The following is a 13742-nucleotide window of genomic DNA, read 5'->3' on the forward strand; positions in this document are numbered from 1 at the left end:
ATCCATCATCCATCCATCCATCCATCATCCATCCATCCATCCATCCATCCATCATCCATCATCCATCATCCATCCATCCATCCAACATCCATCCATCCATCCATCCATCATCCATCATCCATCCATCCATCCATCCATCCATCCATCATCCATCATCCATCCATCCATCATCCATCCATCCATCCATCATCCATCCATCCATCCATCCATCATCCATCCATCATCCATCATCCATCATCCATCCATCCATCCATCCATCCATCCAACCATCCATCATCCATCCATCATCCATCATCCATCATCCATCCATCCAACATTCATCCATCCATCCATCCAGCTCCTCCAGGGGGATCCCAATGCATTCCCAGGTCAGATCAGTGAGTTCTGGTTCTGACCCGGGGCCTCCTCCCAGGAGGCATCCTTACCAGAACCACCTCAGCTGACTCCTTTCTATGTGGAGGAGAAAACCAAACTGCTCCTGAATCTGAGGTTCAGCTATCAGAGCCTCCTCTCCAGGGAGGCTGAGTGGTTGATCCCCCTGTAGCTGGAACACACTGGTGCCGTATTTGAAGATGGGAAACTAATTAGTTGAAATTTTAACACTGATTAGATCAGTTGGCCGCTGGTCAATCACATGATTTAGTATGAAAAGAGCACCTTAGAGAGGCAGAGCCTTGCAGAAAAATGTTCTTTAACGTAAAGATGTGAAAACTTGGATATCAAAAGATTCAGAGAATCTGGAGACAGGACAAGTTTCGTCAAACCAAACCACTGTCAGACAGCTTTGTTACAGAATGCCACCTGGGTCCACGGGTGCATGTAACAGGTGTTTCTTTGTGTGCAGACACTACAGGTGCGCTGACCTTCTTCACTCTGGATGGGTCAAAGCCGGCGGTGGGGCCACAGGGGTCGGCAGGCAGCAGCAGCAAGTACACTGACCCCATCCTGCTGCCCGCTGGACGGGTGTCGGTCAGAGCCGTGGCCGTCACCAGGTAAGTGCTCACCTGATGACAGGTGAGGAGGAGCTAGCAAACATCAGCTCCTGTTTGCCCTCTCTGAATGGAATGATGATGTGTGAATGTGACGCAGTGATGGCAGACAGAGCTCCGTGGTGACCAAAGTCTTCTTGGTGGATCAGCTGGGGGGCGACCTGCAGAACCAACAACAGGTGATCAAACGCTCACCTGCTGCTGCCCTTTTAAAAGCAGACTACATTTCCCACCAGCCCTTAAATCTGCTGCAGTCACAATGAACTTCTGCCTTTTCAGCATCCGACGGATGGAACCTCCGGTTCTGCTGAGAACTCTGCTGGTTCCTCGCTGACTCCTGCAGGTCTGTTAATGCTGCACACAGGAAAAATGATGATAATGTAGGTGGATCTGTTTTATCTTTCTTTGTGACTCTGCTCAGAGCCGAGGATGGTGGGACACAGCCGTCCTCCATCAGGTACTCGCTTCCTGAACGGTCGATTTGGCTCCAGGACCGCTGCCGCCTCGTCTGGTTCCTCCCGACGATCCCAGTCTGCAGGAAACAAAAGAACAACATCCAACGGCAGGCTCTCTGAAGAGGTTCACTTTGACGTGCTTCCTGTTTGTCAGACTTCACCTGAGCTGAAGCAGCTTAGCAGCACGGACGCATCCCGAGTGCAGCGAGAGACCGACTTCCTGCGGTATGAACAGAGCGCCAGGGACACGCCTGAGCGTCCTTCTGTGAGGATGAGGAAGCTCAGACACCAGAACCACCAATGTTCTGATGAATCTGTGTCCACACCTTTTGACTTTCAGGTGTAAATCATTCAGCCTCAAACATGTCTTGACAGTCTCCGCCCTTCTGTCCATCCAGGTGTGCTCAGTGTCTTAGTGCTCGTCCCTCGGACCCATTGGCCCGGTTCTGTGCTCAGTGTGGGGCCGTGGTTCCTCCATTACCTGGTCAGAGACTGCCCCCTGCTGAGGCTGGGCAGGTACCACAGACACACCTAATCAGAGTCACTGTCCAGGTCAGCACAGGTGATGAGAAACTGAAAGGATGTGTGTGTTCTGTTGTCAGACGCTGCTGTGTGTCTTCTGTAACTCTCTGGTTCCCATCAACACTCACACCTGTCTGATCTGCGAGGCGTCCGTCAGTCAACAGAGGCGTCCTCAGGCACACCGCGCTCTGCAGGTACACCAGAAACACGTACGCTACACACAGGTATCCATCAGGGTATGCTCTCAGGTACGCTACACACAGGTATCCATCAGGGTATGCTCTCAGGTACACACAGGTATACATCAGGGTATACTCTCAGGTACGCTACACACAGGTATCCATCAGGGTATGCTCTCAGGTATCCATCAGGGTATGCTCACAGGTACACACAGGTATGCATCAGGGTATACTCTCAGGTACACACAGGTATGCATCAGGGTATACTCTCAGGTACACACAGGTATACATCAGGGTATACTCTCAGGTACGCTACACACAGGTATACATCAGGGTATACTCTCAGGTACACACAGGTATACATCAGGGTATGCTCTCAGGTACGCTACACACAGGTATACATCAGGGTATACTCTCAGGTACACACAGGTATACATCAGGGTATGCTCTCAGGTACACACAGGTATACATCAGGGTATGCTCTCAGGTACACACAGGTATCCATCAGGGTATGCTCTCAGGTACACACAGGTATACATCAGGGTATAATCTCAGGTACACACAGGTATCCATCAGGGTATGCTCTCAGGTACGCTACACACAGGTATACATCAGGGTATGCTCTCAGGTACGCTACACACAGGTATACATCAGGGTATACTCTCAGGTACACACAGGTATACATCAGGGTATGCTCTCAGGTACACACAGGTATCCATCAGGGTATGCTCTCAGGTACGCTACACACAGGTATACATCAGGGTATGCTCTCAGGTACACACAGGTATACATCAGGGTATGCTCTCACGTACACACAGGTATACATCAGGGTATGCTCTCAGGTACACACAGGTATACATCAGGGTATGCTCTCAGGTACGCTACACACAGGTATACATCAGGGTATGCTCTCAGGTACACACAGGTATACATCAGGGTATGCTCTCAGGTACGCTACACACAGGTATCCATCAGGGTATGCTCTCAGGTACATACAGGTATACATCAGGGTATGCTCTCAGGTACATACAGGTATACATCAGGGTATGCTCTCAGGTACATACAGGTATACATCAGGGTATGCTCTCAGGTACATACAGGTATACATCAGGGTATGCTCTCAGGTACGCTACACACAGGTATACATCAGGGTATACTCTCAGGTATCCATCAGGGTATGCTCTCAGGTACATACAGGTATACATCAGGGTATGCTCGCAGGTACATACAGGTATACATCAGGGTATGCTCTCAGGTACATACAGGTATCCATCAGGGTATGCTCTCAGGTACATACAGGTATACATCAGGGTATGCTCTCAGGTACATACAGGTATACATCAGGGTATGCTCTCAGGTACGCTACACACAGGTATCCATCAGGGTATGCTCTCAGGTACACACAGGTATACATCAGGGTATGCTCTCAGGTACACACAGGTATACATCAGGGTACGCTCTCAGGTACGCTACACACAGGTATTCATCAGGGTATACTCTCAGGTACAAACAGGTATACATCAGGGTATGCTCTCAGGTACACACAGGTATCCATCAGGGTATGCTCTCAGGTACACACAGGTATACATCAGGGTATGCTCTCAGGTACACACAGGTATACATCAGGGTATGCTCTCAGGTACACACAGGTATCCATCAGGGTATGCTCTCAGGTACGCTAGACACAGGTATACATCAGGGTATACTCTCAGGTACACACAGGTATACATCAGGGTATGCTCTCAGGTATGCATCAGGGTATGCTCTCAGGTATCCATCAGGGTATGCTCTCAGGTACACACAGGTATACATCAGGGTATGCTCTCAGGTATCCATCAGGGTATGCTCTCAGGTACACACAGGTATACATCAGGGTATGCTCTCAGGTATCCATCAGGGTATGCTCTCAGGTACATACAGGTATACATCAGGGTATGCTCTCAGGTACATACAGGTATACATCAGGGTATGCTCTCAGGTACATACAGGTATACATCAGGGTATGCTCTCAGGTACGCTACACACAGGTATACATCAGGGTATACTCTCAGGTATCCATCAGGGTATGCTCTCAGGTACATACAGGTATACATCAGGGTATGCTCTCAGGTACATACAGGTATACATCAGGGTATGCTCTCAGGTACATACAGGTATACATCAGGGTATGCTCTCAGGTACATACAGGTATCCATCAGGGTATGCTCTCAGGTACATACAGGTATACATCAGGGTATGCTCTCAGGTACATACAGGTATACATCAGGGTATGCTCTCAGGTACGCTACACACAGGTATCCATCAGGGTATGCTCTCAAGTACACACAGGTATACATCAGGGTATGCTCTCAGGTACACACAGGTATACATCAGGGTACGCTCTCAGGTACGCTACACACAGGTATTCATCAGGGTATACTCTCAGGTACAAACAGGTATACATCAGGGTATGCTCTCAGGTACACACAGGTATCCATCAGGGTATGCTCTCAGGTACACACAGGTATACATCAGGGTATGCTCTCAGGTATCCATCAGGGTATGCTCTCAGGTACACACAGGTATACATCAGGGTATGCTCTCAGGTACACACAGGTATACATCAGGGTATGCTCTCAGGTACACACAGGTATCCATCAGGGTATGCTCTCAGGTACGCTAGACACAGGTATACATCAGGGTATACTCTCAGGTACACACAGGTATCCATCAGGGTATGCTCTCAGGTACGCTAGACACAGGTATACATCAGGGTTTACTCTCAGGTACACACAGGTATACATCAGGGTATGCTCTCAGGTACACACAGGTATACATCAGGGTATGCTCTCAGGTACACACAGGTATCCATCAGGGTATGCTCTCAGGTACGCTAGACACAGGTATACATCAGGGTATACTCTCAGGTACACACAGGTATACATCAGGGTATGCTCTCAGGTACACACAGGTATACATCAGGGTATGCTCTCAGGTACACACAGGTATCCATCAGGGTATGCTCTCAGGTACGCTAGACACAGGTATACATCAGGGTATGCTCTCAGGTATACATCAGGGTATGCTCTCAGGTATCCATCAGGGTATGCTCTCAGGTACACACAGGTATGCATCAGGGTATGCTCTCAGGTATCCATCAGGGTATGCTCTCAGGTACACACAGGTATACATCAGGGTATGCTCTCAGGTATCCATCAGGGTATGCTCTCAGGTACACACAGGTATGCATCAGGGTATGCTCTCAGGTACGCTACACACAGGTATACATCAGGGTATGCTCTCAGGTATCCATCAGGGTATGCTCTCAGGTACACACAGGTATACATCAGGGTATGCTCTCAGGTATCCATCAGGGTATGCTCTCAGGTACACATCAGGGTATGCTCTCAGGTACACATCAGGGTATGCTCTCAGGTACACGCAGGTATACATCAGGGTATGCTCTCAGGTACATACAGGTATACATCAGGGTATGCTCTCAGGTACGCTACACACAGGTATCCATCAGGGTATGCTCTCAAGTACACACAGGTATACATCAGGGTATGCTCTCAGGTACACACAGGTATACATCAGGGTATGCTCTCAGGTACGCTACACACAGGTATACATCAGGGTATGCTCTCAGGTACACACAGGTATACATCAGGGTATGCTCTCAGGTATCCATCAGGGTATGCTCTCAGGTACACATCAGGGTATGCTCTCAGGTACACATCAGGGTATGCTCTCAGGTACACGCAGGTATCGTACCATAATCGTATTGTATCTGATGTAACCCAACGTATTGGGTTGTCCTATCAGGGATACACACCTGTAATATCCCCTCTCCAGGTGTACTCTGGGAGTGGCTGTGCAGTAACTGTGTGTCTCTGGTGTTGTGAAGGAGCATGTGGTGTGTGTTTGCTGTAGAAGTGGAAATCCAGCTCACCTCTCCAGCTGTTTGACCTGCGAAAGCCGTCTGCAGCCGGTAACACCTCCAACTTCCATCTCACAGGTACGCTTTGTTCAGAGGGGAACTCCGGTATTTTTAAACCTCGATCTGAAATACGTTCACCTACTCACCAACAGTTTAACGAAAGTCGGCGTCCTTCAGAAGATATTCAGATAACGGCGTGAACGGGGAACGATGCAGCCTCTAAATAAGTCACTATCTGTCTTTATTTCACCAACACCGTATTTTGCGCACTGTAAGGCTCACCTGATGATAAGGCGCACCCTCAGTTATGGGGTCCATTTCTGTACTTAACCCGGTGCACCTGATTATAAGGCATATTACCTGATGTTCTCTGATTGGTTTATCGCTGCCAGCACACGTAGTGCATGTATTACGTTCCTGTCTCAAAATTTCAAAATGGCGGTTTCCTGACAGATTTTGGAATCCAGATTACACCGGATTATATGGCCTCTACTGGGACCACTTCATCCACACGCCCCCCTGCAGCACAGTTTATTCACTCCGTGCTCTGTGACAGTCGGCTAACTTCACACAGAGTTTGCTGCTGATAGTTTTGTGCAACATGGCAGGATATTTATCAGATTTAGAACGAGGACTTTGAGTAAGATGGACGTTCTTACCGGAGTGAATGAGCTGTGCTGCAGGGGATGAAGTGGTCCCAGTAGAGTGCCTGTGTAGAAATCCCTCCGTTAGCTCTCCTATAGCTGCAAGTAGCCACATAACAGAGCTATGAGCTAACAGAGCTATAGCACACGTTCATTCATTCATTCTTCTTAAAGTATTGGTGAAATAAAGACAGATGATGCCTTATTTAGAGGCTGCATCCTCTAAGCCCCGTTCACTCCGTTATATGGATCTCCAGTTATCTAAATATCTTCTGAAGGATGCCGACTTTCACCAAACTGTTCTCTGTGAGGAGATGAACGTATTTCATGCCAGAAATAAGGTTTGAAAACACCGGCGAGGCCTCAATGTGACGACCTTGTGTTGCTGCAGGTGGGGCAGGGTGAGAACAGCGCCCCCTCTGTCCTAGCAGGGCACAGCAGGATGTTGACCTGTTCAAGATGCAAACGGATGAACTCCTGCGATGCAAGATTCTGTGACTGGTGCGGCTCCAAGGTAAACCCACATGATGTGTGACATCACTCAGACGCACCACTGAGACTAAAGATAGCTCCTGTCAGAGAAATTCACAGCTTTCTAAAGATGCTTCTGTTCTGTGATATCAGCGACGCTACTTTAGCTAACTCTTTGTTAGCCTTGTTTTCTTACAAACTAGATGCAGGAGAATCTGACAACTTCAATTCAATTCAATTCAGTTTTATTTTTAAGCACCAAATTACAACAAATGTCATCTCAAGGCACTTCAATAATATAGTCAATTTCAAGTCAATTGGAGTTCAATTCATTGTAATTATATCCAACCAAATCCAATTAATTAATTTAAAAATTAATCCAGTTCATTCATATGGAGCCAATTCAAAAACAATTTCCTATCTAAGGAAACCAACAGATTGCATTGAAACTTCTCCTCAGTCCAATCTCCGGTCCTGAGCGTGCACGAGGCGTGCACGAGGCGTGCACGAGGCGTGCACGAGGCGTGCACGAGGCGCACACTTCCTGAAGATCCTTCTGTTCTTTGATAGCAGTGATGCTACTTTAGCTAACTCCCTATTGTTACTTCACATAGACAAAAACACATCATGTGACCCACAGCTTTATCAGCAGCTGCTGTTGAACCTCCTTTTACATGTATGTTTCTGAGCATGCTCAGTTTCCTCCTGCTTACAAAGCCTTAGTGTGAGGCAGTGTGAGAAATGTGGTGATGTGGTGTGTTTTTAGCCCGCTCATGCAGTTAGATGTGTGACGTGTTGGCGATGCGGAGCAAGCGGGAATCCATACGCTTTCTACTGTACCGCCTGTGGCGTTTTTCTGGAAGCACCGGCCCCGCCCACATCCTGCAGTGACATCACACAACCTGTCAGGAGCACCGGCACCACTCGGGTAAACAACACGGCTGGGATAATCCCGTCTACATGCTTCCATCATACACCAGTAAGAGTCCTCCGTCTGTGTAAGCAGGCTGCCGCACCCTCATCAAGCCCCGCCCCCGGTGTAAAAGTAACCCCGCCTACCGTGGATCAATACACGCAGACAGTCGGACTCTATTACCCATCAGCCAATGAGCTGCAGAAGAAGCAGCAGCAGAAAGCGCTACAGGTCTGCAGACGCCAGCCGCCGCTGACCGCCATCAGCCCTGGACGCGGTAAAGTCTTTCACCGCCGGACTCCGTGTGTTCATCTTGTGTTTTTAAAGTGTTCTTGTCCTGGATCAGGCGGGTTGTTGGTTCTTATTCTCCAATGTCCTCAGGCTACTGGAGGAAGCAGCTGGATCACGTGTGCGCTCACCTGAGAAGTTACGCCCAGAACAACGTCTCCTTTCGGGCTCTGCTGGGAGAGCCTCGTCTGGGCCGGGTACGCAGCCCATCTGCATCTCAACAGAGATCCCCTCAGCTGTGGCTGACTGTCTGCTCCTTCTCACCTTCAGGCGGTTTCTGCGGTGATTCAGGAGGATGGGTATGAAGTCAGTCTGACCGTCAGCTTCGTGTCAGCTGTGCGGAGAGAACAGGTGAGTTTACAACATGGCCCTAAGCTGTGAAGCTCAGACAATGTTTGTCTGAAATGAATCAGCAAAGCTGTTGTTTGATTTCAGGGCAGTGCTCACAGGGATTGGGATGGACCCAACAGGGGAGAGTCTGGACCAGCAGGTGGAACCGAGACTCTGAGCAGCGTTACGGAGCAATCTGCTGACATCAGCAGCCTCAGTAAGAACAGCTCTCAGCTGCTCACGGGATCATGTGATGGATGTGTGATTTTCTGTCAAACCTCAGATTCAAGGGGAACAATATGCAGCTTTCATCCTCCTTATGAACCCGCTGGTTCTGGAACATTGGACTCGCTCTCTGCCCTCAGAAGGATACTGGAGGATCCTGGGAGGCTATCCATCCAGCATTAGTATGATTTGTGCGCCTGACTAAGGCTTACAGCCAAGTCTGGGGTATTGGGCCTTTGTCCCTGCATTACTGAGCTAAGAGGCTTCGCTGGCAGTAAGTCAGACTTGTTTCCTGTTGGAGCTGGACTCCTTCAGGGCTGCCTATTGTCATAGATTCTGGTCAAAACCTTTATCAACAGAATATCTAGGTGCAGCCGAGGTTCAGAGGGTTCCTTGTTCGGTCTGCTCTGTTACATCTTAGCCTCTTACAGATGATGTGGTCTTGTTTGGTTTACCTCCAGTGCGCTCGAGTATTGGAAAGATTCATTACTACAGGTGACTGAAGCAGAAATGAAGCGTCACTGAAAAGTCCAAATCTGTAAAAGCCTCTCGGATGGATGGGACTCTCGTAAAACAGTTGGAGGCTTCAGAATCGATCCAAACAGTTCCTCAATGGGGTTTGGAAGCTTTTCTAACTACTTAAATCCCAAATATTTAATTTGTCTGACAGGAAGGGATCGGCCCTCAGCTGGGATGAAACCCAGTCCAAAGTCTGCTCCCAGACCTGCGGTAAGAACCTCCATTAGCATCTCTTCCTGAACCTTCCACTTCCTGTTCAGTCAGAACTCAGAGCTCTCCTCTGGTTGGTTGACTCGCTGCAGGTGACTGACAGCCAGCTGCTGAAGGAGCTGGGTCCAGGTGGAGGTCGGATCAGCACCATCCAGAAGCTCCTTGATCAGGTACAGCCCCGAAATCCAATCAGCAGCCTTCTCTTTGTCACCTGACGGTATAAAACTGGCCAGATGTGTTCATTCTGTCACCAGGGGGCGGATCCCTCCTGCTGCCAGAGCGATGGCCGGCATGCCTTGGTGGTAGCGGTGGCGAGCGGTTACCATGATGTACTTCCTGTTTTGGTGCAGCGAGGAGCCGATGTGGACCAAAAGTCCGGACCGTAAGAACTTTACATAAGAGTCAGGATCAGATGGGTCCAAGTACTGAATGTGAAACCAAAGATGCATCATCAGACCCAACCGGAGCCGAGCCTTACAGGCCGTGGTCTGTAAAGAGCTCGATAATGACCAGCCTGCTGATGTAATCATGATGTCATCAGGCTCTTACATACCGAGGCTCTGAAGGCTCTGAATGCATCACTGCTTGCTTACAGCTGGTTGCACACAGCCCACACAGGTCCATGTTTGGGGAAAGATTATTCCATACGAAACAGAATGTGAACGTTAAAGGTGACGTTCCTTCTTTGGACTTTTATAACAATTTGACACAATTTTCTGCTCGCGACTCACCTGAGCCGGACAGCTCGAAGCAGGTGGCATGAATAAAGCTTCTGAACAGGAAGAGACTGTCTGTGATCCATCACCATGAAACCAGTCAGCTACAGGAGCCCAGAGCGAGTGGCGGGAAAAACATCTTTAAAAAGAAACTGTCCTCAACCACAAAGTGAAATGAATCGATCAAACTGATTGTAATTCTTGAGAATTTTTAGATCGTCCATGTAGGAGTAAAGAAGTCGGGTTAAAGTGTCATGTGACCTGATGTGCTGATCATGTGATGACAGTGAGCTCCTCTCCCTCAGGATGAAGAACACAGCTCTGCATGAAGCTGCAGCTTTGGGCTCCAGAGGTCTGCGGTGTGCGGAGGTCTTGCTCAGGTACGACACACCTGGATCAGAGTTCTGACCCTAACCCTAACCCCGTCAGATCAGCTGGTTCCTCTGAAGGTCCCACTCTGATTGGCAGCTCCTCTCACCTTCTGATGTCTTCCTGGTTTCAGATGTAAGGCGGATGTGCGGCGGAGGAACGCCACGGGTCAGACGGCGTACAGTGTGGCGGTGAACTCCGGCTGTGGCGACATGGTGTCTCTGCTGGCGGCTCACACTGGACCGGACTTACTGGGGTAACTGGGAAGACCCAAACTGAACCTGAATATGTTCTGACTGGTTCACCCGAAGCAGTCGGACCAGAAGAGGAGCCGCTGGTTTCAGAGGTTCTGAAAGAAACTTTGGGTTCAGCATGGTGTAGCTCGTGGTCTCAGCCGGTTCTGTGCCTCAGGCATTGCATCGGTCCCACTCTCTGCAGAGGTAGGGTTACCTTTCTTCCACCTTTCTTTTGGAGTGGTGGTCATCAAGAACACTTGTCCCACCTGGAAGAGAGAAAAAATCAGGTGCCTGGTCCAGAAGAGGAGCTGGGATTGGGTCCAAGTGTTCAGCGTCCACTTTGTGTCGAATAATTGTCCCTTTGATCCACATCCTCTAACGAAATATTACTGAGCAGGAGGAGTTTACTCTTTACTCTCAGGATCTGTCACTGTCACATGGCTTTGTGAAATCTTCTGTTTTTATTAGAATAAACCATTTCTCTCTTCCAACACATTTGTGATGTTTGTTTTGCTCCACGTTGACCACTAGGTGGCAGTAGTTGTTAAACAGGCAGAGCTCATTTCCACTCACTGTACTCTCTTATGAAAGATTAGAGGAAGTGAACCTAAATGAACCATCTCTAAAGCCTGTTTTAGGTATCTAAAGCTAAAAGAGGGTATGTTCTGGCATTACTTTTATTATAAAGTGTTGATTCTGGTTATCGTTGATCTGAGGAAATGAAAATGCAAAGTTAAAGGGTTAAGAGTAGTAAAAGTTCCTGAGATGACTTCATAGTTATATTTTCCTAAATTCTTTCCTCAAACTCTGATGTTCTGTCTGATCCATAAGAACAAATGTGTTGGCCTTGTTATACAACCCAAATTTCATAAATGTTGGGACAGGTCCATGTTTCCCACTGTGTAGCACCCCCTCTTCTTTTAACAACATTTGTAAACATCTGGAACTGAGGAGACCAGCTGCTGGATCTTTGCAGAGGAATGTTGTCCCCTTCCTGTCTGATACAGGATTCCTGGCTCTTCGTTGTTGTATTTGAAATGTTTTCAGGTGGTGAAACATCTGGACTGAAGGCAGGTCAGTGCAGCAGCTGGACTCTTCTGCTACGAAGCCGTGCTGCTGGAACAGATGCAGGATGTGGTTTAACTTTGTCCTGCTGAAATATGTAAGGCCTTCCCTGAAGAAGACGTCGTCTGGATGGGAGCAGATGTTGCTCTAAAACCTGTTTATACAGATGTTACTGCAGATGTTACTGCATGTTACTACAGATGTTACTATAGATGTTATACAGATGTTACTGCAGATGTTACTGCAGATGTTACTGTATGTTACTGCATGTTACTACAGATGTTACTGCATGTTACTACAGATGTTACTGCATGTTACTACAGATGTTACTATAGATGTTATACAGATGTTACTGCAGATGTTACTACAGATGTTACTGCATGTTACTACAGATGTTACTGCATGTTACTACAGATGTTACTGCATGTTACTACAGATGTTACTATAGATGTTATACAGATGTTACTGCAGATGTTACTACAGATGTTACTGCAGATGTTACTGCAGATGTTACTACAGATGTTACTGCAGATGTTACTGCAGATGTTACTGCAGATGTTACTGCATGTTACTACAGATGTTACTATAGATGTTATACAGATGTTACTGCAGATGTTACTACAGATGTTACTGCAGATGTTACTACAGATGTTACTACAGATGTTACTGCAGATGTTACTACAGATGTTACTACAGATGTTACTGCATGTTACTACAGATGTTACTATAGATGTTATACAGATGTTACTGCAGATGTTACTACAGATGTTACTGCAGATGTTACTACAGATGTTACTACAGATGTTACTGCAGATGTTACTACAGATGTTACTACAGATGTTACTGCATGTTACTACAGATGTTACTGCAGATGTTACTGCATGTTACTACAGATGTTACTGCATGTTACTACAGATGTTACTGCATGTTACTACAGATGTTACTGCAGATGTTACTGCATGTTACTACAGATGTTACTGCATGTTACTACAGATGTTACTGCAGATGTTACTGCATGTTACTACAGATGTTACTGCATGTGTTACTACAGATGTTACTGCATGTTACTGCAGATGTTACTGCATGTTACTACAGATGTTACTGCATGTTACTACAGATGTTACTGCAGATGTTACTACAGATGTTATTGCATGTTACTGCAGATGTTACTGCAGATGTTACTGCATGTTACTACAGATGTTACTGCATGTTACTGCAGATGTTACTGCATGTTACTACAGATGTTACTGCAGATGTTACTGTATGTTACTGCATGTTACTACAGATGTTACTGCATGTTACTACAGATGTTACTGCATGTTACTACAGATGTTACTGCATGTTACTACAGATGTTACTATAGATGTTATACAGATGTTACTGCAGATGTTACTACAGATGTTACTGCATGTTACTACAGATGTTACTGCATGTTACTACAGATGTTACTATAGATGTTATACAGATGTTACTACAGATGTTACTACAGATGTTACTGCAGATGTTACTGCATGTTACTGCAGATGTTACTGCATGTTACTACAGATGTTACTGCATGTGTTACTACAGATGTTACTGCATGTTACTACAGATGTTACTGCAGATGTTACTACAGATGTTACTGCAGATGTTACTGCAGATGTTACTGCAGATGTTACTACAGATGTTACTACATATGTTACTACAGATGTT

The 13742-nt window shown here is 47.1% G+C and overlaps 1 protein-coding gene across 1 annotated transcript in view; it reads left to right on the forward strand.

Moving 5' to 3' along the window:
* Nucleotides 1-11416, forward strand: part of dzank1 (double zinc ribbon and ankyrin repeat domains 1) — a 20079-nt gene extending 8663 nt beyond the window's left edge. Inside the window, exons 2-19 of the mRNA XM_072383920.1 lie at nucleotides 845-992; nucleotides 1090-1168; nucleotides 1269-1356; nucleotides 1411-1669; nucleotides 1843-1960; nucleotides 2047-2160; nucleotides 6032-6115; nucleotides 7100-7222; nucleotides 7946-8107; nucleotides 8186-8369; nucleotides 8474-8577; nucleotides 8651-8731; nucleotides 8816-8927; nucleotides 9606-9664; nucleotides 9757-9834; nucleotides 9919-10046; nucleotides 10686-10760; nucleotides 10883-11416. Coding sequence (XP_072240021.1) covers nucleotides 845-992; nucleotides 1090-1168; nucleotides 1269-1356; nucleotides 1411-1669; nucleotides 1843-1960; nucleotides 2047-2160; nucleotides 6032-6115; nucleotides 7100-7222; nucleotides 7946-8107; nucleotides 8186-8369; nucleotides 8474-8577; nucleotides 8651-8731; nucleotides 8816-8927; nucleotides 9606-9664; nucleotides 9757-9834; nucleotides 9919-10046; nucleotides 10686-10760; nucleotides 10883-11009 — 2123 coding nt within the window. The 3' untranslated portion in view covers nucleotides 11010-11416. The remainder of the gene's footprint in view (nucleotides 1-844; nucleotides 993-1089; nucleotides 1169-1268; nucleotides 1357-1410; nucleotides 1670-1842; nucleotides 1961-2046; nucleotides 2161-6031; nucleotides 6116-7099; nucleotides 7223-7945; nucleotides 8108-8185; nucleotides 8370-8473; nucleotides 8578-8650; nucleotides 8732-8815; nucleotides 8928-9605; nucleotides 9665-9756; nucleotides 9835-9918; nucleotides 10047-10685; nucleotides 10761-10882) is intronic.
* The last annotated feature ends 2326 nt before the right edge of the window (nucleotides 11417-13742 follow it).

Source organism: Leuresthes tenuis, unplaced genomic scaffold (genome assembly GCF_036924035.1).
Source record: "Leuresthes tenuis unplaced genomic scaffold, fLeuTen1.0.hap1 SCAF_4, whole genome shotgun sequence".
In the NCBI taxonomy this organism is placed as follows: Eukaryota; Metazoa; Chordata; class Actinopteri; order Atheriniformes; family Atherinopsidae; genus Leuresthes; species Leuresthes tenuis.